Below are 27,509 nucleotides of genomic sequence, written 5' to 3' on the forward strand. Positions count from 1 at the left end.
TAGCTGAGAGTGCAGAGCCTGACGTGGGGCTTGAACTCATGAACCACCAGATCATGACTTGAGCAGAAGTTGAATGCTCAACCGGCTGAGCCACTCAGGTGCCCATAAATCTGTTTCTAAAAAAACAGAGGGAAACATCTCAGTTCTCATAAGGAGAATCTTTAGCAATTCTGATTTTCCAGTTATTAGAACATTTTCATATATTCTCCAAGCTTATTTATTAGTGTCAAATGTCTATATTTTTCTCTCTCTCACTTCCTTTCTACTAGAATTAGGCATGCCAAAAGAAGTTCCGAATGCACAGATTGAATAAGTGGCTCAGAATGTGGTTAAAGCTCCTGTCGGTCTGGATTCTTGTCGATTCATCTTCCCTCTCTCCCAATATTTGTAAGATTAACTAGGGAATCCTCCATTTTTCACATGCTCGTTGCTCTGGCCAAACTGCAGTATGGCTGAGTCCTTGCCCCTCATCCAGAATTCTCTTAAATTTCAATTAGCTTTTCTATCTCTCTTCATGTTCTACTCTTCATGGGTGCCCACCGGTGCTCTTAGCCACTGGGCAGACATTGTGCTCTATCCTAGAGATGGCAACATTTTTATTAAAGAGCCTCCTTGGGATCCTTGGGAAGGAAAGCACCCGGCCAACCTAGACAATGTATGTAAGAATTCACACATTCCCATGCTGGTGGTGACAGGGGGAAGTGGGAGGCGTGGAAGTAAACAAAGAGCAAGCAAATGGAAAAAGCAAAGGCTATCTATTCTGAGCTTCCTATAGCAAGGGACGCCACCATCCCTCACTTGACTTTGGCCGAGACTCAAAGGCAGGCAGCAGAAAGGAAAGCTTCAGAGTAGAGAAAAGGGAAGGATTCAGATGTGCCCTGATTGGTGGTTGGCATGGGGAAGTGGGAGGACCAATGAGAATTAGGGCATCCTATGTGTTAGGGGTGTGTATTTGGCTTTCTCTGATTGGTCCAAAGTTGATCCCCAAGTCAAGGGTGCTGCTAGTTATTAATCAGGTACTGGCCATTGGGGCCAATTGTCACAGAAGTTATTGTTCAGCTAGGGATAGCAGTCTGGCTCCCTGCAAGTCTGACTTTCAGCAGGCTGGCTTCTTGGGTTTACTGAAGATAAGGGGCCGGCTTCCTGGACAGGCTGCTGCAGGTTGTGTATCCAAGTTCTATTTTTGTACATGGCCTGGCCATTGTCTGTTCACATATTCAGTCTCTTCCTGGGAATATATGTGAAAGTTATAATGTAACAGAGCCCTGACTCCGAAATACACTTTATTGTAAATTAGTTTTTAGGTAGAGTTGTAATAAAATTAAACACAGGTTATTTGGAATCAGTTTTCTCTTCTAGGTTTTTCTCCATCAGATACGAAGTATATAGGCCAGTCCATAGCAACGGGTATGAATTGTAAAGGAAAGCACTGTGGAAATACAGGAACCAGGGAGTGAGCGAATGGGAGAGATGAACATAACTCAGTGTCTCCCCGGATCTGTTTTGCGTTGGGGCCTGAGTTGGTGGATACCTCCGAATGTGTTCCCTGGGGGGAAGTGTTTGTGAGCTCTTGGTTTAAAGGTCTAGGGACCAGCAGACCTGGGTGGACAAAGAACAGGGCTTCACAGAAGAAGGAAATATATCAGAGATTGATAGGGAGGGACAAGGAAAGAGCATTGAGTTAAAATTCCACAGGCTAGATAATATAGACAGAATTCTATCGTCTAAACCATTTAAACTTAAATAACAAGTTGCTAAGAATAGCTCATTGAAATGCCGCTTTATTCGACTTGATAGACTCTTCCCCTGAAGACTTGTTGGTCCCTATGATGAGTCTGGCACTAGAAGTATCTGCATTATTATCTGTTAACAGTTGTTTGTAACCACACAAGAAAAACAGTATGTATCTTCACTAAGACGGTAACATTGCTTGTGCCTTATAAATTTAGCATTTAATTGGAATGACTGACTACTAGAAGATATCAATGATGAGCTATTTCCTCCTTAAAGGAAAAACCCCTTTTTTATGTTACTTTGATACGCATGGTATTAAAACCAGTTGTTTATTGAATACATACCAGGCACAAGGGACTGGGTTGGGTGTCTGGAAGATGGAAACTATTTCTGGACTTGAAAGGATTTTGGGAAGCCTCATAGATAGGGGATAGACACATGTATCTGCAATGCCTTGGTAGATGGTTAAATATGTCTTATGAGTGATATAAAGTCAAGGGCTCCCCAGGGTCTTTTGGGGGAGGGTGCTATTTCCTTTGCTCTGGTGAGCAAGGGAGTTATCATAACACTTTTGTCAACTCCTACATTTTCATTTGTCAGGTTGAAAGTTAATACACCATCCATGCCAATGCATGTTTAGACATTTATTTTTCTCTGCGTGCATGTTCCCACCATTGCGCTCTGCAGACAAGTGAGAGAGGAAATTTGACAAGCAATTTGTATTATGTCAGTTACACCAAATCACATCCCTTGTCTGCCCCCCTAATCACACAAAAGCCTCCCAAAGCCCATGAGGCGTGAAGTTCCAGGGGCTTATGACGTTATTGAGGCAAAGTGAGAAGTACAGAATAGACATGAGGAGACTTTAGCAAAAAGAATCTTCCTTTCAGCCACTTAATACAACTATCCCATGATTTTCAGGAAGTGACTCACCTCCACTTATTTCCAGCAGTTACCTCATGTAAATGTTTGTGTCCCCCCAAAACTCATATGGAGAAGTCCTAGCCCCCAGTATGTATTTGGAGTTGGAACCTTGGGGAAGTGATTATGTTTAGAGGAAGTCACGAGGTTGAGATCATTATGATGGGATTAGTGCCCTTTTATAGGAGGACACACATGCACTGAGAAATAGCCATATAAGCACACCCAGAGAAAATGCTATCCAATAAGCCTGGAACACCAGGAACCTAATCTGCTGGCATCTTGATCTTGAACTTTCCATCATCCGACCTATGAGAGGCAAATGTCTATTGTCTGTTGTTTGAGCCACCCAGTCTATGGGGCTTTGTTTGAACAGCCCAAGATGACTAAGTCACCTTGTTGTGAATCTCTAGAGCAATGGCTTTCCATGAGGTGCAACTTTGCCCAACCCCCAGGGGACATATTTGGCAATATCTGGAGAGAGTTTTACCTTGGTAGAGAGGGTTTGCCAGCAGCATCTACGAGCAGAGGCTAGGGATGCTCTCAACCATCCTACAACATACAGGAGAGCCCAACAGCCCCCATAGCAAAGCAGGATGCACACCAAATAGCAATGGTGCCCAAGTTGAGGAGAACTGTTCCAGATCCTGTACAGCCATCTCCTTAGAATCCCTGGAAACCTGAAAATTCCCCTCTCTCCCCAATAGCATTAGCCTTTCCTACCTTTCTGTGATAATTCTTAAAACCACCCCAATTAGAAAACCCATCAAAGCGCAACTCTTGGTGGACCAGGTGACATTAGCTGGAAATCGCACAGGTGGACCCCTACAAATGATCATGCTCTGTCCCCTCATACATGCTTGAGTCTCCCTCCACCTCTCCCTCTCCCTGTTGGCTCACCACAGAAACTGAGCAGGGTCGGGGGGTTCTAGCAGCTCACACACGTAAGATGTGCATCCTGAGATGCATGATTGCACCGTGAGAGCATGGCCCAGAAACACTCTGTGGCCAGTTCTTTCCAAACTCTTTATCTCACTCTGCAAAGACCCTTTTGGTTTCCCAGGCAACTAAATGCATTACTGACAAATACATGCATGCACGATCTTTATGGTGAAAATAAAACAAGCAACTACCTTCCCTTGGGGAACAGCTTATGCTTCCGTTTTAAGTACTGTGTTGAGGTGACTGACTGTTGTCTGTGGTGCTTTGGGCCCGAGGTTGGGTGGGGTTCTGGTTTATTTGTTCATGGCTACTTTTCAAACGTAGAGATCGGATTATGCGTTGTTTACTGTAGTGTTTGTGGAAGCCTATGTTGATCCAGGCCAATCCCAGGTGCTAGGAGCACCCATGGTATGCACCCTTATCCCTTGCCTCAAGGAGGTTACTTAGGTCAACAGACCCTTTTACCCTGCGAGAGATAGGCGTGCGTCCAGGGTGGGCAGGGGGCACTAAAGCAGCTTCGGAGAAGGGGAAACAGGAATTCTTTCTTAAATGACACGGAGAAGTCAGAGTTAACCAAAGGAGTGAACGACACAGGAAGCAAAAACAAAGGGAGTTAAACCCCGACGAACTCCTGTACAATATTCATAAAATTATAAGCAGGGACGCCTGGTCGGAGGAGAGAGGCTCCCTAGACCTGCAGGGGCCCCAAAGAGCATATGTTTTGTCTGCTAAATGAGTGGAGCTCGCTAAGACGCGGTCAGCAGAAGAGTTACACACACAGGCATGTGCTGTCAGTTTACTTTGGCTAGGATGAAAACATAATTTGTTTGCATATTTTAAGGCACATTCAGACCCATAACACAGTATCACACAATGAAATCAGCTGATTTTTCTGTTTTTATTGACCTCCCAAGGAACAAAGTCAAGGTATTTATGTACGCTTTCCAATTTTTCCCTACACCTAAATCTACATGTAGTCTGTTCCTCCTTCAGGCAGAGAAGAAACGCCTCGGTGGATCATTGCTTGCCTTATTATAAATCTGGAGCCCAGCACAATGGAAAAAACTGGGCAAAAACAAAAACCATTGTTCTTGTTTTGTTTTGTCGGTCATTGCTGTTGGTGGAAGACTGTGCATGACAGGACTTATTTCCTGTGTTCCTTCAGAACCAACGTCCCAACCCCCTTCCTGTGACTTCTTCTTTCTAGACTTCCTAGACTTCCTACTTCCTAGGTAGAGGGGCGCCCTGGCTTCTCAGAAGCGTGCGGCGCTCCGATTGCAAGTAATCTTTGATTTCCGAGACAGAGATCCTGTGCAGTCACTCACTTCCCTGAGAGAATCACTGCAGAGGTATTAGCAGTAATGAAACCTGTCTAATTAACCCTCCTAAAATTCATGAGGAGACTGTTAAAAGGAGTAACTTCTTGTGACAGAATTTTAAACTTTATTTTCTTTTCCCAGTAGGGTTGGAGATTATCCCCATGAAAACATCAGAGCTTTATGTTGCTGTTCAGAACTTTCTAGAGAAATTAGTCTTGAGCTTGCCAACACATCAGTGCTGGGTCTGTGTGTAGTTGACTCTGGGGAACGCAAAGTGAGTTTGTTTTTTAACGGGTTACGATGAAGCAGAATCCAGGGGTGTGACAACAATGATTACAGCCAATGTTACGGGGGCTGATACATCCTCATTTTTATTTAAATAGTGTTCATTTCCTTTTGTTTCTTGGCTTAGACACTAATCTTAGAGACCTCGAAACTGGGGATGTCACTCAAGGAGGTTCCCGAACTTGCTAAAAGCGGAATGCCAAATTACGTGGAATTGCCTGAGACTGATGACACGTGAATATCTGTCAAATAAAACAAAAGACAGTTAACTGTTATGTGTGGTCTCTCCAAAGTAGCTGTCCTAAACCGGACCAAACACCAATGTTGAGCTACCTAGGGCTGCCATAACAAAGTACCACTAACTGGGTGGATTAAACGATGTATACGTCTTGTCTTTCTGGAGGCTAAAGGATTTGGGCAGGTTTCTTCTGGATCTGTGTGGGAGAACCTGCTCCCTGCTCTCCTCCGGATTCTGGTGGTTTGCCGGTAATCTAGGCCATTCCTTGGCTTGTAGAAGCATCACCTCGTCTCTATCTTCATCTTCACGTGGGAATCTCTGTATGTGTCCAATTTCTCCTTTGTATAAGGACACCAGTTATACTGGAGAATAAAACTTGCTCCAGTGTGACCTCACCTTAACTGATGACACCTGCAACCACCCCATTGCCAAATAAGGCCACTTTCTGGGGCAGTGGAACCCAGGACTTCGACGTATGAATGGGGGTGGTGCACAATTTCACCCATAAGTAGCCACCTCCCTGGTTTCACTCCCATTCCACACCAGAGTGAACCACCAACTGCTAAGCAGGCAGCCACTGTGCTCTTCACCACAGGATGGGGTGAGCCGCTGAATTGTTTTGGTTAAAACCAGTGAGGATGACAGTCCTGAGTCTCTGACTAAAGAGAAGAAGGAAAGGAGAGAACTCAGAAAAGAGAAAAGAACGTTCATTAAGAAAAACAAAGGGGGCGGGGGGAGGAAGGTGCAGTGAGGTGAATGGTGGCCCCCAAAACAGATGTCCACATTCAAGTCCCCGGAATGTGTGAATGCGACCTCATTTGGTAAAAAGGTCTCTGCAGATGTCATTAAGTTCAGGACTTTGAGATAAGATCCTCCTGGATTACCCAGCTGAGTCCTAAATCCAAGGGTAAGTGTCCTTTTAAGAGACAGAACTGGGCACAACACAGACCCATGGAGAAGATGGAGGCAGAGACCAGAGTAGTGCAGCCACGAGCCAGTAAAATGCCGGAAGCCACCAGAAGCTTCAGGAGGCCAGAAGGATCGTCTCCTGCTGACACCTTTGATTTCAGACTACCATTCCCACGAACTGTGAGAAAATTTTCTTTTTAAAAAATTTTTTTAAATGTTTACTTATTTTTGAGACAGAGAGAGACAGAGTGTGAGCGAGGGAGAGGCAGGGAGAGAGGGAGGCACAGAATCTGAAACAGGCTCTAGGCTCTGAGCTGTCAGCAAAGAACCCTATGCAGGGCTCAGACCCACGAACAGCGAGATCATGACCTGAGCTGAAGTCAGACGCTCAATTGACTGAGCCACTCAGGCGCCCCAGAAAATTAATTTCTGATGTTTAACACCACCCCATTTGTGGGAATTTGTTAAAGCCATCACAGGAAACTACTGGAGAAGGAAAGAAAAAAAGCACTATTTCCAGGGAGCCCAGATGTCACCAGTGGTGGCCTATGGGGACACCACCCTGAAGTCCTGAAACCCTTTGCAGCTTTGCTCTGGCCTGCTTCCTTGAGGAAGAACAGAACCACCAGAGGATTCTGAGCGCCATGAGAAAACGTGGTTTCCCTTCCTTGAACATGGCTATTTATTCCAGCCCCTCCCATCACTCAGCTCCTGTGCGTGACCTTTGCAACCAGTCACTGGTGGGAAGGTAATTGCCTTGAGAACTACGTGCAGCTTAATGGAATTATGTCAGGCCCAACAGACACCACTGATCCTCATGCTTTCAGACAAGCTAACAGCCCATACATGCTTGAAAGCCTGCTTGAAATTTCTATCGGCTTGCAAAGAAGGTAGAGGAGACTGCTCTTGGTGGATTACAAGATGTACATAAAAAGCATTTCTATAATGGGAAGACTCCTCATTGTTTTTGCTTGATGCTTGGTTTAGATTTGCATGGTTTGGATTGTTTCGGTTTGATTTGATGGTGCTAACAATAATCACTTAATAATAATAGAGAAACTGTCGGTTGGTCATTATGTAGGCTCTTGAGTCATCCTTTTAGATCATGCTGAATCAGGCTCAACAGAGTTCCTGGGCCGGGCCTGCAGGACATACTTCGTGTCTCCGTTTTAGAAGGTGACACTGCGAAGAAGTCATCCTTACCAAGTGAATGGACCCCCGTCACCAAACCTCACTGTAGGGAGAGCAGATGGCCGGGAAAATCAGATTCCTGCCAGGCGACGGCTGCCGTCCCGCTGTGCAACCTGCGAGACGATGCCGGGTGGGTGTCTGTGAGCCCGTCACTCTAGACAAACGTGCCTGACAGCCTCTCTCCCCTGCCTGGGCTCCCTGGTGCACGACACAAATAGGCAATTAGGGTTCCCCCAAACTGTGACAGTTTAGATAAGAAAACTCAAACACCAGCCCCTTAGCTTGGCTTTAGGGCAACTGACCTGCCTGAGCATTGTGTCTAATAGTTTCCTACTTTTTTAAACCTTCGTGCAATCCCTTCTGTTTGCCATATCTTTCTCCTTGGCTACAAATGAAATCCCACGACAATAAATTGCCGAAGGAGTATCCAGATTTTTTTTCTTTTCCTAGAATTTGCAGTGTTAAATGTCGCTTGTTATAAAGATGCCATCAGTTGGGTTCAGATGTAATATTGAGTTCTTTTTGATTGAATGGGATTCACAGAAACAAATTGGTCCATTTTTAGTTTTCTAGACTCATTATTTGCTTCTATCTTTATATCTAGTCTTTTTAAATTTTTTATCTTCATACCTCCTTCTTTTCCTATTTCTTGTTTTTCTAGTATAGCACACACCCACCAAAGTTTTCAACTCATTTGATGTATAAATCCTTTAAGTTTTAGTTTTACACCCACAACATAAGCCTACAATATGAACACTGGAGTTGTGAACGCATCAGAAATGCCAACAATTCCATATGAAACGTTCACTGTGGTTAATTAATAAAAGAAAACAGGGTATATTATGTAGCCCAAGATAATTTTACAGTTCATCTGAGAAATGTTTTGCCTACCTAGGGAATTTAGAGAGATAGCTAAAACACAAACCAATTTTCATTAAAATAATTTGTCTATATCTTCAGGTTCTGGTGTTCTTTCTTTTGAAATTGGAATTCTGTGTACTATAAAAATACAAAATAGGCCACGTTTGTTTACTCTGAAAAACAAAATCCGCAGGCAGAAACTAAAAGACATGCTCTGACGTAGACATCAAGTTTTATAAATTAACACTATTAAAAATCAATCTCAAAGTCATGAGAAGTTTTTTGTTTTTTTTTTTTAAAGAAAAAGTATTTTAAAAAAATGTTCTTACTTTTCTTAGTAGGGACTGCTCTGAATCTTCTTGTGTCCTAGTGAAGGAGATTGTCTCCTAAGCATAAGGGAGGCAGGAATTTTATAAGATTTGGATAAGTTCAGGCCCTGGCATATAATTTAGGGCCCATGATGTGCGTTAGAGGGACAGACTGATTGATGATCCAGACAGCCCCAAGCTGCCTTGAGTTACCTGTCATCTGAGGTTTATTTCAGCTATGAAGGTAGATGACCCATAGCCAGGTTTTATGTAAGCAAAGTCAGACCCTGAGGAACCCATCACCCAAAGCCAAGTAAGATCCATTCGCATCCAAAGCTCAGTTCAGTAATTTAAATTAGAACTAGAATTGCCTAGTAGAAATCAGTACGTGGCTTGGCTGTTCTGTACTAGGAAGGAAAGCAACTTGGGAAACAAAATTAAGTGAATTTCAATCAATGAACTTCCTCCGAGAGCCTATACTAGGAATTGCTCTTCCATAAGCAGCTCATTGGTCAACAAAGAAAGGGAATCATAGCCAAAGAATTTATATGCTCCTTCTGTGACATTTATGTCTCTGATTTATGAAGTCTGCTGTGAACCAAGTATGAGGGTAAGGGGTGTATGAAATCAGAACCAGACTGTCGCATTTAGGAATAAGGTACACTCTGGGAGAGGCACTCCTGTCAGCCCATACTTAAAATACACTGCTGTCCGTTGTCTCTGGCCATGTCTTTTGTATAGTTAGAGCAATTCTTTTAGTTCTGATTTTGTCGACATTGCATCAAGTTGTTATGAAATTAGGATTTCTTTGGTGCTGAAGATCTGTGAGTCCTCGGTGATACACAGGCATAGTAACAGGAGCAGGAACGTGGCTGCCCTCATTCAGCAGGGCCACCCAGGGTGAGTCCCTCAGAATCCCAGTTCTTTGGGACAGGAATGAGTGGCATGCGCAACAAGATTTCCTTATTTGGATACAATATTCAGATATCTGGGAAAGTCTAGATTAAACCAAGTTCACCAAGTGGTTTCATTTTGTCCCACTGAAGGACTGACGGGGCCCTTCCTTTGCTACTATATACATGGCAAATTTCTGAGGGTCACGTGCAGCATTTCCCACACTTAGGCTACAGAGAAACCTTTTCTAGAACACAGCATCGTAAAGCACTGGTATTCCTGGGATCTGTCATAGAGGAGGGAAAGCCGCAGGGTGGGTGTGAGCCCAGTTCTCAGCCAAGCACTGTTGTTGCGTCTTCTTACGTTGCGTAGTCAAAGAACCCATGTAAATTGTTTATTGATTTATCAGCAAACACGTTATTAGATGTCACCCTGTCCTCAGTGTGTATTACCATTGGGAAGGTCTGTGACATGTGTAAGCTAACGAGACACAGCTCCTACGATGTGACTGTAGAACGACTGATCGGATAGATGAATTACATGGCAGGTGTCACACAGGAGGTGAAATTACACCTGTGATTTTACCTGTGTAGCATGCATGAATAACATATAGAGCTGATGCGTCTCTATGTTGGGCACCTGAAACTAATGTCGTTTGTGTGTAATCTGTACTCAAAAAACCTTTTTAGAAAGGAAGATTATACCTGTGGAAAGAGCTCAGAGGCAAGAGAGAGGAGGGCTGGTCGGAGAGGGGAGCTTCGAGCTGGGAGACTCACAGAAAGGGACCAAAGCCAAGAGACAGTTAGCTCTGCGACCTTACACACATCATCTAATCTCTCTGGGCTTCATTTGTCATTGTGAATTGCACCTGCTGTTCTTATGCCCCCACAGAAATGCTAAGTAGAAATTGAAACAATAGATGTGACTTTTCTTGAAAAAGTTAAGCTACTCTATAATGTAATCGATGAGTAGTGGCATATGAAGAAAACCTGTAGCTGATTCCCTGTCTTTGTGACCTTTGTTGAGACTAATTTTTATTTTGGCAGAGGGGTAGATGGATTTGAGAAGGCAATACAAGGGACTGCAGTGTTGTAATTCATCATTATTTACATTAATCTTTGTGTTACTGTTATCCCAAAGTGCCAATGTCAGGTCAGAGGACTACCTTCAGGTTCTCTTCCTGAAAACCAACTCAGCTTATGAAAATGCCAATCTCATCATGTCTCATACTATTGTCTGCTGAAATTTTCATCCTGGGAGAGTTCTTAGGTCTTTGCTGGATAACAATCTTGACCTAAAAATAAAGAGCCTTCCTAGGTTTCTCCCCTGAGGCTAGAGTCAGTGAGTTTAAGTTTTCACCTTTACCTCCTTTCTGCTAAAATTAGACAATGAATTAGCACAATTTTTTTGGCTATCATGCTAAATATTTAATCAAATTATTTAAAACCTGTTATAATGTGTCATATCAGTTGCTTGACTCATTTTCAGTATTTCCCAAAAATCATCTTATTTCCAGTTCAAAAGGTGCTTCAGCAAGCTTCCTGCCATTTTTTAATTAACTGCCATTTTTATTTTTAGAGCAATTCTTATACAAATTAAATATGCTTATCTTAGCCACCTCCTTGTCCGTATTTCTACTCATTACCTTACTTCTCAACAAGTATGACAATTTTTTTCAAAATCTAACACAGTGAAATCCTCTGGATAAGAGCTCAAGGTGCTAAAAGGTACAATTCCTTTTGTCTTCTAAACAGGTGGAAGGGGTTATTTATTTGGCGGTAATAATTCTTGAGAGAACTGTGCACCGTCCACTAGAAACCTATAAAATTCTGCATTGTTTAATATTATTTCCATTCAGAGGGCTGAGTTCTTGTTTGAATCATTTTCGCAGACCAATTGCTTATCAATCCTGGCATGTGAAATAGGTCCTTATATGTGTTATAAGGCTGCACTTGTTTTCTCAAATCATAGTTTTGAGACAAAAAGCATAAGGAATTTTTGGGTTTCTTCCAGAATTTGTCTCAACTTTTGCCCACAGCAACCACTGATACCTTGGCTCCAGCTTATCCCATTCTACTATGCCTTTCTCTCTCTCTCTCTCTCTCTCTCTCTCTCTCTCTCTCTCTCCCTGGATAAATCTTTAATCAATTAAAGCAACTGGCAGATCCATAAAAGAAGGTTCATTGTTTGGAAAAATCAATGCATCTCATTTAAATATTTATTCGAACCCAGCAGGAGCGAAGGATTAGATGTGGAGATGAACAGGTCTCATTCTGGGAAAAAGGGACTGGCATGATTAGATCAGAGGGTTGGTGTTGCCACAACTATTTTCCAGTCTGTGAAAGGGAAATGTAGAGACAGAAGCATCAAGAGAAAGGAATTTTTACTTATGAAATGTTGCAAGGCATCCAGACTTCATAAGAACCAGCCTTCCACATTTAAAATACAGAAGTACAGGGATGCCTGGGTGGCTCCGTCCATTGAGCATCTGACTCTTGATTTTGGCTAAGGTCATGATCTCAGGGTTGTGGGATCAAGCCCCACCTCAGGCTTCATGTTGAGCATGGAGCCTGCTTAAGATTCTCTCTCTCTCTCTCTCTCTCTCTCTCTCTCTCTCTCTCTCATGCTCTCCCCACCCCCCAGACCCCTCTTCTCCACTCTCTCTGTATCTATAAAATAAAAATAGTAAGAATAACAAAATTAAAAAGTACAATCTTACCATGGTTTGTAAGCTTATTGGTTGGTCACTTCATGCTGGACAGTGGTGTTCTCACGAGATAATCATGGCATCTGTCGCAGGTCAGTACTGTGAATGTCAGAGAGAAAGTTGATCTGGGAAGTCAGCAACTGCTAACAAATGATCCAAACATTCATTTTGGGGTACTAGGATTAGAAGGACCATCCCGTATTACTTTTTCTTTTTTTGATTTGTTTCCCTGGGTTGATTTTCTGGTTTTGTCTTGTTTTCCTGATTCTCCTCTGTGATAAGCTCGTGATATGCACATGGTCATGACGGAGACGGAATGTGGTACCGGTGCTCCTTCACAGCCCCTCCTGATGCAGAAGTTCTGCTCCTATGATGAAGATGTCAGCTTAGCAGTTTTGTTATTTGTGACCATCCATCACTTCGATGGTTTACTTTATCTGATCAGACACAGATGTACGGATAGCAAGCAGCGTGGATTCATTCACAAAGACTTCTTTGTATGGTTATCAAAGCTAGACCTCTATGATAATAAATCTTGGAAGTTAACTTTTGTTTTGTTGGTATATAGCTCCTGGGTTTGTAATTTTGGCCACGTTATTCAGCAGAAATATTGCATTTCCTTTCAGCTCATCTACAGGGACCAGTAACCCAGAACTCTCAGAGTCAACCTCTGCCAGTCTTCACCCTCTCCCCCTGTATCTCTCTGAGCTGTAACTTTTCAGTGCCCTGGCCATGCTGCCTGAGGGCAGGGCTCCTTGGGTCATACAGCAGTAGCCAAGCCTGGGAGGAGGTTGTAGGCATTAATTCCACCAATGAAAAGTGCTTGTCTTTTAATGGGCTTGTCATGCCTAATTATATTATATTTCCCTTAAATGTGACATCTATGGATACAGATTTGATTTTTTCAATTATGCTCTACTAGAAAGGAAGAGAGATTCCAGTTCTCTCCATGAAAACCTAGGGTCAAAGAAAGTAAATAAATTGGTCAAGGCAATTTTTTATATTATTTAACTACTGTTTTAACTTGTGTAGACAAGACCCATCAACATGTCATTATATTTACAGAATTATTAGTAACTCTCCCTGGTAATTTATTATCTTACCTATTTTAAGAAATTTTTAGTATATTTTTTCCGAATTCTGAATGATTAATTACAACAAAATCCTATTTAAAGATTGTTTTATCAAGTTTTTAGAAGCATAACCTGTGAAATCAAGCGTTTAATAAAGACAGAAGAAGTAGAAATAAGGAAGCTTCTAACATGCCCAATTCAAAGTGGAACATTAACGACAATTAAATTTGTTTCACTTAGTCTAAGTAATTAATCCTTGTTCTCTTGATCTTGGGTTAGTTAGCAGTCTTTCAAAGTGAATGAGTTCCGGAAAGCCTGACTGAATCTCTTAGCAGTCTGAGAGATGTTCATCTGGTTGACGATATCACTTCTGCGGGGCATCTGTAGCCAAGAGCCTATTTTCTATTTTATCAAGTGTTAAGAGGATGTGTTGGAGCCCTTTAATCAGGCTATTTTGATGTTTCTTCCAACTGACCCAATTACAGACCTGTGGTTCCTGCAGGGGTCTTTAGGCAAGCATGAGAGAAAACCAAAACCCACCCGTTGATGATAGGGCTGAACGGCTCTGATTACTCATCACAACCAATAATAACAAAATTGAGACAATTTTAGCTTTATAAGGTGTTAGGGACTAGCATGAAAGTCAGTATACATTGTGGACAGGGAGGGCACTGAAAACCTCCAGGACCTCATCGTTTATCCCATAAAGATTACATTAGGATTGGGGCGCCTGGGTGGCGCAGTCGGTTAAGCGTCCGACTTCAGCCAGGTCACGATCTCGCGGTCCGTGAGTTCGAGCCCCGCGTCGGGCTCTGGGCTGATGGCTCAGAGCCTGGAGCCTGTTTCCGGTTCTGTGTCTCCCTCTCTCTCTGCCCCTCCCCCGTTCATGCTCTGTCTCTCTCTGTCCCAAAAATAAAATAAACGTTGAAAAAAAAATTAAAAAAAAAAAAAAAAAAAAAAAAGATTACATTAGGATCTTTGAAACCTAGAAATTGAACCTTTCTTTTAAAAACTTGTTGACCATCCCTGTGCCATTCTTTAACACAAAAGGAATCATGCTTTAACCAAAGTGGAAGGTTCATAAGTGCTGAGGCAGAATAATACTACTTGTCATGATTAAGTGGAGGTCAAGTTTCTCTGGTTTTTATTTGCTAGGTCTTTTTGTCTTGGAATTCTGATGAAAGTACATCTCCCACACTGGTATTAAACCAAATAAAAACCTGCAAAAGTCCAAATATCCCTCATTATTTCCAGCATCTTTATTTTATAAAATCAGGAAGAAAACTCCTTGATATTACCCAGCAACAGTCCGGGAACCCTAAGATGATTTTAGATGTAAAAGACATTGTTTAAAGTTTTATTAATTTGACGATGGGGTGTAGACTTGGGGAAGACAATTTCAAAAAGGGTTCTCAGGGGACAGAAGATACGAATATAAGTCTTTAGTGTGTAAAGACAAGAAATAACTGCAGCTTGATTCAGAACTTTCCCATGTGAACAAGAATTCAAACGTTTTCAATAGCCAAGAAATGCCATCTTGAATGCTTCACCTCTTTGGTCTGTAAGCCACAGAAGCCAGTTTTATAATACAGATTTTTTTGGCATATGTTTTCTCTCTTTCATAATAAACTGTTTTTATAGATACCCTTATAATGTATACAGTGACAGATTTTATGATACATGAGGGCCAGTCATTCCCCAAGGAGAAAGAAAAGGTCCTGGTCACATTATATAAAGAGTTATGGCTATTGACAGAGCATTGTAAAAGGCTAGTACTCACTCTTTGGCAAAGGGGGCAAAGGCTCTTTTCACGTTTGCCTACAGACACAATCACGTTGAAATCAGCACCTCACTTTCATATCTTCAACCACCGATCAAAAGTAACTTCAGAGTGGAGAGAGGATTCTGGCAAAGTGGCAGAGTAGGAAGCACCAGGAATCTGGCTACCCACATTGGCAGAATCTATCTGATGTATTTTGGAACTCTGAAGTCTAATGAAAGCTGAAAACTTGCAAGGGAAACTTGGAGGGTAAATAGTGATATTAATTTCAGTCAATGTCAGCTCTTAGCACAGTATCAAGTACATATCCCTCACCCCAAACCCCTTGGCAGGCAGCTATGTATGTGTTCCTGAGCAACTTGTGTGCAGCTGGTGGGAACCAGGGTGGGCATTGAGGACTCTGCCCTCCAAGTATAAGGGATCTACAATCTGATCACTGCTGCTTCTGATAATGGAGGTGCTGACACAGAGGTAGGCAGCCATTTTTGCACACCTCACACTGTTGCAAGCCCCTTCCCCTCTGGCCGAGGTGACTTCCAGGGGATTTCAAGTGTTGGAACCCTCCCTTCCCCTTCAATTCATTTTTCTTCCCTTTTGGGAGCAAGACTTTAAGGACTAGGAGATTCATAAGCAAATGCATATGCAGAGGAAATTAACAGCCCCCCACATTCCTGGAGCAAGGCACAAATTCCGAAAAGACCTGAGAGGACTTTCAGGTTTATACCTCAGGCTGATCCTCTGGACGCCTATAACAATCAAAACAAAAACAAAAACTAAAAAAACAGCAAACTTGGGGAAGGGGAAGAATCTAATTTCCAGGGTTACATAAGGTGTCGTAGACTCTGGGTCTGGAGTTCTGTCTTATCCAGCAAGAGAACAGATGCAGGATTGAAATGTGAGAGAGGCTAATGTCCAGGAGGAGATAAGAGCCCCAAGTCAGGGTCCTTGCTCCATTTTTATTAGGATCAGAAGGCTTGCAAGCATGATAGGCGTGCACAAAGAGACAATGAAACTGTGAACACTAATTCATGGGAATGAGGGGAAAAGGGGTTATTGAAGATATGCGATGTTTGGGGTTTGGGTCAATGCAAAACAAAATCCTGACACCAGGAACGAGGTGCCACCTCTGTTTACCTAAACTGCCTAGGGGAAAAGAAAGACAGAGCGTGCTACCTCAGGGTCAACGAGGCACTCTTCTTTTGCTAATTAGCTGCGCTTTGGGCAACTTTGCCTTGCTGCAGTCTATAGCCCTGTTTACATGTTTACCTATTTTGGTCCTTCCGTCCTGTGAAAGCAGCTTTCTGCTATTGTACTAAGTTGGGGGACATTTCCACCCTGAATACCTAATCTTGTTTACCTCATTTTGGATGTTTCCATCCTGAGATTTCCTATTCCTATGCCTTTGTCCTATACTGGGGGCCTTTGCCCTGTTTACCTAATGTTGTTTTACCGAATCTTTGATGCATACATCCTGTGGCTTTCTATTTCTTTATGCCTTGTTAACCTCCATCGGTGCAAGCTCAGGGAGTTCCTGTGCTTATTCCCCACAATAAGATTCCAGTGTCTACTTGTACACATGTCCACACACACACACACACACACACACACACACACACACAAACCCATAAGGCATATAAAGAAAGTATGGCTCGCTCAAAGGAAAAAAATAAGCCGACAAACCTATCCCTGAAAAAGACCAGATGGCAGACCTACTAGACAAAGACTTTAAAGCAACTATGTTAAAGATGCTCAAAGAACTAAAAACTGATGTGGAGAAAGCCAAGCAAATGATGTAGGGATAAAATTGAAATATTATTAAAGAGATAGAAAATCTAAAAGGAAATTTAAGAAAGGAATTCTAGAGCTGAAAATTACAATAACTGAAATGAAAACTTCACTAGAGGGATTCAGAGGTAGCTCTGAGTAAGCGGAAGAATCCGTGAACTTGAAGACAGGACAGCTGAAATCATCAAATCCTAGGGATGGAAAGAAAAAAAATGAAGAAAAGTGAAAATGTTGCAGAGCAACATACACATTGTGGAAGTCTCAGAAGGAGGAGAGAAAGAGAAAGCGTCAGAGAGATTATTTGAAGAAATAATGCCTGAATACTTCTCAAATTTGATGAAAGATGTGAATATAAACATCCAAGAAGCTCAACCAGCTCTAAGTAAGATAAACCAAAGGGACCCATACAGACACACATAATCGAATTGTCCGAAGACTAGGACAGAGAGTATCTTGAAATTGGCAAAAGAGAAGTGACTCATCACATAAAAAAAAAAAAAGATCCCCATTAAGATTATAAGCAGATTTCTCATCAGATTCTTTGGAGGTCAGAAGGTAATGGGCTATATTTTCAAAGTGCTGAAAAAAACCTATCAATCAAGAATCCCATATTTCAAAAGTGAAGAAGAAAGACATTCCCAGGTAAATAAAAGCTGAGGGAGTTTGTCACTAGAACTTTCCTACAAGGAAAGGTAATCCTGAAATTTGGAATAAAGTGACTCAAAGCCATATGAAGAAATACAGATCTTAGTAAAGTTAAATACAGGGGGTAATTATAAAAGCTAGTACTATTATAATGACAGTTTGTGACTCCTGTTTTTCATGTTTTCTACATGATTTAAGAGACTGATGCATTAAGAAAAACATTCATTTTTTTTTATTTTTTAAAACTGTTTTGTAAATATTTATTTATTTGAGAGAGAGGGAGAGAGTGTGCACACAAGCAGGTGAGGGGCAGAGAGAAAGGGAGAGAGAAAATCCTAAGCAGGCTCCACACTGTCAGCACAGAGCCTGATGTGGGGCTCAATTCCACAAACCATGAGATCATGACCTGAACCGGAATCAAGAGTCAGACACTTAACCAACTGAGCCACCCAAGCACCACCCCCCCAAAACAATTATTTTATGTTTTTTGGACATACGATATACAAAGGTGGAATTTTGTGATGTCCATCACTGAAAAGGGTGGGGGTAGAACTACATATGAGCAAGTTTTTATATGTTATCGAAGTAAGATGGTATAAATTTAGAGTTTTATAATTTCAGAGTATTAAATGTAATCCCCATGGTAACCACAACAAAAATAGTTATAGAATATATACAAAAATAAATAAGGGAATTAAAACATTTCACTATAAAAATAATCAAATAAACACAAAAGAGACAGTAATGCAGGAAATGAGGGACAAAAAAAGCCATAATCTATATACAAAGCAAATAGCAAAGTAACACAAGTAAGGTCCTCCTTATCAGTAATTATTTTAAATATAAATTGATTACACTCTCCAGTCAAAAAACAGAATGGCAGAATGGATTTAAAAACATGGTCCAACTCTAGGCTGTCTATAAGGAGACTCACTTTAGATCCAAATGTTGCGGGTGAGAGAGAGTCTGTGTCATGTGGATGGAGATCTCGATCCTTGGAGTCCCCACAAGATTTACATGGGCGTCTCCACTCAGAATAATGACAGCTAGAAGGAAATTAGCACCAACCAGTTTATTAACATGAAAGTACACTCTCAAGGTGGGAGAGCTGGGCATGAGGTGGAAATGGCCTTTAGGGTGTTTTGGGATTGGGGGTTACTGGGTCTCTCTGGACTGGGAGGAGACCTACAGTGGGGTGGTCTCTAACAGGGACTATTTCCAGTGATTTGGGAGATTCCTTCCACAGGTTGGGAGGGGGAATTTTTGACCCTACAAGGTTTGTAGAGGAGCTGTCATGGAAGCCTTCCTCCATTGGTTGGGGCTGTTCCCACAATGCAAATGCATTATAATGAGTCTAGGGATTACCCTGGGGCAGATGTGGAAGAGGAGAGCATGTGCTCCGCACCTGTTCTGGCTCTTTGGTCTGGCAGCCCCAAGGTCTTGGAAGCCACAAGGTCAGGATGTCGTGCCCCAGGACTTCTACTGGGTAGCTTATTTGTCACCATCCTTGCCTCCAACTCGTGTCTCTGTCATTCCCCTTCAAGGACTTGGGACTCTGCCCCAGGGTGTTCCTCCCACCACTCATGTCTAGCTTCTACCTAACACAAAGACATAAACAGATGGAAAGTGAAACAAGAGTTGTATACCCATGTTCACAGCAGCATTGGTCACTCTAGTTAAAATGAGGGAGCAACTCAAGTATCCGTCAACAGATGAATGGAGAAGCAAAATGTGGTATATGCATATATGGAACAGTATTCAGCCTTAAATAGGAAGGGCATGTTGACATATGCTACGATATGGATGAAGCTTAAGGATACCATGCTAAGTGAAATAGGTCAGTCACATAAAGATGTATACTAGGGGCATCTAGGTGGCTCAGTGGGCTAAGCGTCCAGCTTCAGCTCAGGTCATGATCTCATGGTTCGTGAGTTCGAGCCCCACACCAGGCTCTGTGCTGACAGCATGGAGTCTGCTTCAGATCCTCTGTCTCCCTCTGTGTCTCTGCCTCACTTGTGCTCTCGCTATCTCTCTCTCAAAAATATTTTTTAAAAAAGACATATGCTGTATGCTTCCATTTGTATGAGGTACTTAGAGTAGTCAAAATCATAGCGATAGAAAGTAGAATGTTAGGGTGTTATTGTTTAATGATAGAGAGTTTCAGTTTTGCAAGATGAAAACAGTTCTGGAGATGGACAGTGGTGATAGTTGCCCAATACACACTTACTTAATATCACTGAATTGTATACTTAAAAGTGGACAAGATGCTACATTTTATGATATGTGTATTCTGCCACAGTACAAAAAAAAAAGAAGGAGAAAAATTGGAAAAGAAAAGAGTAAATTTAGAGCATCTTGGCAAAAACTCATAGGGCCAGGCTTAGCAGCCCCAGAAACAAAGAAGTCAAAGAGGTGTTAAGGCCTCAGTTGAAGGGGTCATGATGTTCCTGACCCAGCACTGCTCTCCATTCCAGCCGTTGTTAAAATTTATCTTTTCTCTAACATTGCTTTGAGAGAGATTTAAGTTTAGAAAGACATGTGAGTCGTCACAAAGACCAGCTATCCAGCGGACTCTATCAATGATCAAAAGAGATACATAATCAATGTAGGAAGGGACTCCAGTGACTTCTGTGATGTCAGCCACCTTACAGCGGCTAGACCACAAAGCACTGCTCAATATTGGTGCCACCGACGGGGAACCGAGTAGTGGTGCACAAATCAATACCACAAATAAACTTAGTCCTGAAATGGAAATAGAAGCAGAATCATAAACAGACAGACAACCCAGGAGCAGAAGCAGCCAGCAGGAACGGAGCCCTGTGGCGCCGTCACGAAATCTCCACCAGCCCTCCTCTGTGCTTGCTCTGCAGAGAGTGCCCTTCTTGGACAGCATAGTTGCTCGGGTCCCCAGTTCCATCTGCGCCTTTGTGGGCCCAACACTCTAAACGGATGATTCCAGAAAGAAGCATTCTAAAGAAATATTTTTATTTTTCCATTTTTTAGAGATTCTGAATTTAGAAAACTAGCTCAACAAATCTTTTTTTTTTTTTTAAGAGAGAGGAGAGAGCAAGAAAGAAAGAGAGAGCACAAGCAGGAGAAGGAGAGAGAGAGAGAATATGAATCTCAGGTAGGCTCCATGCTGTCTGCACAGAACGTGACTCAGGGCTCCATCTCACAAACTGTGAGATCATGACCTGGGCCAAAATCAGGAGTGGGATGCTTAACGGACTGAGCCACGCAGGCACCCCACAACAGATCTTAAACACTTAAGTGTTTAAAGGGAACACACAGAGACACAGGTAGGCACACAGGTGCATGGAGGAAAGGGTATCAAAGTTACAAGGTTACAGTTAGTCTGTCATTGATGGAAACTCGGGGTATTTCTTACACACTCATAATATCTCCGCTGGTCATTTCATACCAGAATTGCACACCAGAAATAGTGTTATTTTCATCAGAGATGAGGTAACTTAGAAGAAATGACCCACGTATGCGTCTCTACCAGGAACTTGAGCAAAACGGAGCAATCTGTTCATTGGCAGTGGTGTTGGTGGTGGCGGAGTTGTGTTTTGTTTTGTTTCAATCTGAGGGAGCAGCGTGCTTTTCTTTTCTTTTTCTCACATGCGATTCTACGACAGTGGCTACTGGGGAGCACAGTTCTTGCAAATGGAGGCAGGCCAAGGCATCCACTTGGCTTTCACAAATCTGGGCGTCTTTGGAACCTGATGACCAGTGGGGTCTCCCTGATGGAACCTTGCTGTGTTGTTCTCCCATATCACATATCAGGTTAAATAATTCTGCGTGTTTTTCTTTGTGCGAAGAAAGTACGATAGACTCTAACTTGTCCACTATTATTAAAAGTTTTAAATTCACTTGGTTTTCACGACCCACCTCGTTCCAGCGAGAGACTTCTGACCCCTTTTTCCTCCATTCCTCCACCACCACCAGTGTTTCACGTGTTAGTTTCATCCTGGGATTCTCCATGATGGCTGGCTGCTGTCCTGTCCCTGACCCACAGCCACCTTTTTGTGGTCACAAGTCCTTGCTTTTGTTGCAAAATATTACAGTTGCCTGTTAATTGAATCATTCTATGAATGAATCATTCTGTGACTTTCAGTCTGTGCCGTCCCATTCAGTTATTTTTCAACCAATCACATCCAGAGAAAGGGGGAGTGGCTCTATCTGCAGTGGTTGCTGATGCCACTGGCCTTTCCGTGGCCTCAGCGATTCATTCTAAGACGGAGGCTCCCGTGCCTCCTGCCAGACTCAATGCCAAGGTGACACCTGTCTGCTTATGATCTCCTTTGCACCCACATGCATCCCAGTGCACCACAAGGGCGCCGCTGGGCCCCAGGTGTCCTTGACATTCCAGACCCATGAAGAACCTCCAGTATTCCTCCTCCAGGTTCCTAAGGAGATGCCATCCATCTGGGCATCCAGCCACGCTCCTCCTTAGCCTGTGAAGAGCCTTCCCTCTGTCCATCTCTGTCTCTGAAACCAAACTGAGACCAAACAAAAACCGACCTGATCCCCTTCGTGGTGTTAGACTGAAAAACTTGCAGTTTGGCTCACCTGCCTCACAACTTTTTCTCATTGCCTCTGTGGCACAAACATTAGTTCCTAAAGAAGGTTAACTCCTTTTTTTCTGATGTTTATTGATTTAGAGAGAGGGAGAGAGAGTGCAGGCAGGGGAGGGCCAGAGAGAGAGGGAAAGAGAGAATCTCAAGAACTCCTTTTTTTCTAATGTTTGTTTGTTTGTTTGTTTGTTTGTTTGTTTAGCACAAACTGGGGGGGGGGCGCAGAAAGCGAGGGAGAAAGAGAATCCCAAACTGACTCCATGCTGTCAGCTCAGATCCTACTGATGCAGGGCTCCATCTCATGAACCTGAGTCAAAATCAAGAGTCGGATGCGTAACCGACTGAGCCACCCAGGCACCTGAGGATTAACTCCTTTTACCTCCAAAGAAACCTCAGACCTCAGAGACCCAAAAGCTTGACTGGGGGGCAGAAGAGGGAGTACCTCTTATTTATTGGTAGCAACAAAGGCTTCTTAGCTCTTTCTAATGTTTAGAAACTTAGGGAACAAAAAAAATATGTGACATTGAATAATTATAGGCAAAAGCCACCTTGTGCTGTAATGCTCAGAATTTCAGCAGAAGTTCAGAGAAACAGAGTTTTATTGTCAAGAGAAAGACTACACGTTTCTCCAAACTTCATTCTTTCTATTCTGAAACCTTCCTTCTTGCGGTACCAGAATCCTCTTTGTAAGATATCAACTTGGTCTTGGAGCTCCCCTAACCTATAGAACAAAATCTGAATGCTGACTTCCCATGTCAGTCCCTCCATGCTAACCCCAGTGCAGTCTCCCTTGCCTGGACTTCTGTTATTAGCCTGCCACACAAGGTCACTTACAGCTGTAATTATTCTATGCTCCTGTTTTCTCTTTTCCCCACCCAATTAACCTCCAAGTTTCTGAACACACGCACATGCACACACACACACACACACACACACACACACACACACAGCTATTCTTGCTATGCAAATTTCACATGATGATACGATTCAAGTTCTAGTATGAGAAGACCTCTTTTCTCAGAAGCATAATCGAAGGGTAAAACAATTGTATGCCCTTTAGAGAATTAACAAACTTTGTCCAGAGGTTTTCCCCTCTATGGAATGATTTTACTTGATTTGTTTCTTCACTTGGATGGTCAAAAATTTAGACTAAAATGTATCCCTCCACATAGACTAATAAATAGATCTATGAAAAATCTCCAATTGTCCAGTGAAATGTCAGTGAACTGTATTGGAAATATTAGAAATAAAATCATTCCAATGGGTTTCCTTGACAGGTGGTGGTAGGTAATATATGACAGTGACTCCTATCATTCTCCATGGAATGGAAAACAGTGTTTATACAGCGTCGTGGGGCAAGCGGGGGAGGCTGCTCTGGGAGGAAGCAGTTGCCTGTGTCACCTGAATGTTATGGGGACACCTTGTATTTCATTCACGGCTCTTGGATTTGGAAAGCATGCAAAATGAAACACACCTTCAAATTTATCTGAGATAACTTTTTAACTGACAGTAACAACAAAAACTGGAAAATGCTGCAGCCAAATCTTCTCTCTCTTTTCATTTTTGCTTTCAACCTCAGTGATGTTCAAGGTCACAAACAGTCTTCCATAGTCCGTCAGGAGCGTGAATGCCCCTGTGTGCCCAGTGATTGAAATATCTTTCTGTTCCCTTCCTCTATCACTTCCCTTAGGAAGAAAAATTTTAATCCATCCCCCCATTCATCCATCTTCTCACATCTGTGGAACTCAGATTTGCCTTACGATATAATCTCTGGGGGTTAATGACCTGATGAAGCCCCGGCATGCTGAGCTCAGCAAGAGGAAAATCTTAGCCAGAGCCGAGTGTGATTTAATGATAAATACATACAGCAAGTTGCTCAGAGAACTGCCCATGCACAAAGGATCTTCTCCTAACTATTTTAGATATTGTCTTTAGAAAATAAATATGCTACGCTTGGGGGTTTTCAGGCAAACCATTTTTGTCAGATACTTCTCAGCTACCATCAAGTGAATGAAGACATTTTCCTATTTCAGTAATTTAGACATCAGCATTTTTTTTGGCCCAAGCTAAAATAAGCCACCTAAACATAGGATAAGAGCAGATACCAAAATGATATGGGCCTATGTTTTATTTATTAATGCCTGGAATGGAGATGTCATTGCCTTCTCCCATGAGTTCCCTTTCCTTACCCCAGGCACCTCGCACTGGAGGGTTAAACAGCAGAAGAGGCTATCCTTTAGGGACATGTGTGGAGGAAAAGTATTTCAAATGGCTTTCAGGAGCTAGCTAAATATGTCTAATTGGGGGATAGGAGACAAGGAAGGGATTTTAATTTGGACACGTGCCAATTCCATCTGAAAAATTTAAGAACAGCCAACTTTGCTACAGGCACTCATTTACTTAGTTCCAGGAGTAAATTAATGGAACAGAATTGGAAGCTGCAGGTGGGATGAATTAATGTCTTGCAGGGTTATTGGTAATGCCTAAAATGCTTTGTAAACTAAAAGTACTCCATAAAGATGTCATTATAAGTACCTGTATCATTGAGAGCAGCAAGATTAATAATGATGAAGCAAATTAAGGAAGCAAAGTTGGATTTTATTTTCTTTGTTTTTCGCACAAAGGGGAATGTGTCAAATTAGTAAGTGTTATATGGTAGAACCAGACAATAAATCCCATCAGGGAGACAGGTGGATCATTGGGTTACCAGAGTTCCAAGGACACCTAGTTATACATCATTTGTAAAGCCTCTCTCCCTTGCTTTGAGTGTTTCTCTTTGTTTTATAAGGGCCAGAACTCGGAAGTTACGTATATGATCATGCTGTCCATATGTTCGTGGTTTGACTCTGACTTGTTAAATAGTTCAGGCCCCAATGTAGTTCCCATCAAGGTATTTTTGATGTGATGTTCGAATACCATATGTTTTCTTGACTTCAAGAACCATTGACAGCTCACGTCTACAGAGTCCCACATCTTCAGTACTCCTCGTGTTTTACATACTTTACACACTTTTACTCATTTAATCTTTGCAACAGCCTTGTGAGATAGGTACCGTTAGTGTTCTTGCTGTACAGGTTTAAAAAGCCTAGGCTTACAGTCATGGACTGACTTGCCCAGAAATTCTATCCCACATCCATCAGAAAGTCCATGCACTCACCATGAGGGAAAAACTGTTCTCTGTATGGGTTCAGTGACCCATGCCCAACAGAGCAGTGACCCAACAGAGAATTTTCAGTGATGAGAAACAGACAATAATGGATTAATGTGGCCTCTTGTGTTCTCGGTTTTTCTCCCCTGTTCCTACCATCGCCTCTCCCCCCGTCTTCCATTTTGGCCTCATTTCAATTCTTCCCTTGACTTTTTTCTCCCAAAGGCAAATATGCCATGCGAGACCTCGTCCACAGGCTTCCAGGTGGGAACAACAGCAACAACACAGCGAGCAAGGCCATGTCAGATGACACGGTGACAGCCGTCTGCTGCACCCTGCACGAAGTGATCACCAAGAACATGGAGAACGCCAAGGCCTTACGGGATGCGGGCGGCATCGAGAAGTTGGTTGGCATCTCCAAAAGCAAAGGAGATAAGTAAGTCAGACGGTGACTTCATATCACTGCGGAATGAGTATTGGTAGAATTGGTTCTAAGTATACGCAGCATCCATTGGTTATGGGTAACGTTGTTGAATGTCATTGGATATTCAAGAGGAGGGAACTAGCAAATGGTTTCCAGGCTTCCCACCCATGGTGAAAGCTGATTTTAACTGGTAGTCTTGGTGACTGCCATGATACTGGAGAGATGCATTTGACAATCCAGCATGCATACACTAGGAGAGACAACCCGCTTAACCTGAGTATGTGAAAGTGTTTTGTGGTTGCTGTTCCTTTGTGGTTGCAGGCCCGGGTGTTCATGATGCCCTTTCCCTCGTCAGCTGTACGGAGCAAGCCATGCAAGGAGGGTGAGGGAGCCCACAGTGGGGAGCCCAAGAACTCATTGCTGACCTGCCATCCTTCCATGCTAGCCATGCGTTTGAGGCAAATAGTTTAATTTAACAAGTCACTGTGCCTGTCCTTTCCAGTCTAAAACTGAGGAAGGGGCTGCCCTAATATCCAAGAAGTGATAATCAAGTCTTAAAGCATGAATAGAAATTTTGCAGAGGGGACGGTGGTAAGGAAGGACTTCTACACTAGTGGAATAAAGAAAGATAAGGCTCTGTGTCTGCCGAGCTGCACTTCCAGGAAATGGAAATGTCCCCCATTTGATTTAAGAATCAATGGTATCTTGCTGCATGCAACCAAAACATATCTTCAGAAGCCAGGGTGTCAGTCTATCAGCAAGCTGTCAATGTTACAGAAACATTCACAAACCTTAATTAAATTTTGCCTCCTAGAAATCCCTCAATGCAATCAATGAGATTAAGAGGTTATGGGTAACCTTTTGTTACCCAAGGTCTACTTCTTGACTTTCCACTCCCTGCCTCCCCCCATTTGTTCACAACTAAACGCTAAATAATTTTTCTTCCATTATTAAGGGCTGTAAAGGATGTACTTTGAGACTATTTGGAAATTCTCTCTCATTATTTCATTTGATTCAGGATATTACCCTTGTATAATAAAAGAAGTCTCTGGTTTCTGGTTAAGACCTTCAAATAGGTTCAATCAACAGCTTAGTATTAGGATTCGAATACTTTTTTATATCAAGTAGAGAAGCCCCACAGGACTCATGCAGTAATGGTGCCATATAGATAGTTGGCTTGAATTGTATGTTATTATATTGTACTTAAAATAGATTGCTATTCTACATAAACACGAAACCACATGGTTTTCTTCTTCATAGAGCTTCTGTAGAACTTTGGAATCTCTAATTGAAATGCTTACCCATTTTGAACATTAAGAGCTTAATATGTCAATGCTTTTTTAAGCAAACACACACACACACACACACACACACACAATAAAACCATAGTCCACAAAACATTCTGACCTATTTGTGCATATTCATGAGATGTTCAAAGATTTTTTTTTCTCTGAAATGTAAGAATAGAGAGTTTGAGGGTGGTCTGGCGTGTGTTAATTTCTTCCCATTGTGTGAACATCCTTACTGTAGCATCCATCACTAAATGGGCCTTAAAGAGAAGAGGTGTTTTTATCAGTCCTATGGTCAAAGAAGATTGCTTGGTGAAACTAACCTAAAAATCACTTCAGGAAACCATCCATGAAAGAGTGTGTATCCACAATGCCAATCCAGAAAATGGTCCTGATAGGTCTTGTCCAATCTTGATTATTGTTAATGGGAAGTTTCTTTCACTATAGATGATCTCATAACTGTCCTTTGATTTGACTGA

The 27,509-nt window shown here is 42.3% G+C and overlaps 1 protein-coding gene across 5 annotated transcripts in view; it reads left to right on the forward strand.

Annotated features, from left to right (window-relative positions):
• The window catches only part of CTNND2 (catenin delta 2), a 942,188-nt gene that overhangs the window by 867,086 nt on the left and 47,593 nt on the right, over nt 1–27,509 (forward strand). For all 5 annotated transcript variants that reach the window (XM_045441900.1, XM_045441910.1, XM_045441928.1 and 2 more), the window contains one exon: nt 25,543–25,753. In XM_045441900.1, coding sequence (XP_045297856.1) covers nt 25,543–25,753 — 211 coding nt within the window. The remainder of the gene's footprint in view (nt 1–25,542; nt 25,754–27,509) is intronic.

Source organism: Leopardus geoffroyi, chromosome A1 (assembly GCF_018350155.1).
Source record: "Leopardus geoffroyi isolate Oge1 chromosome A1, O.geoffroyi_Oge1_pat1.0, whole genome shotgun sequence".
Lineage (NCBI taxonomy): Eukaryota > Metazoa > Chordata > Mammalia > Carnivora > Felidae > Leopardus > Leopardus geoffroyi.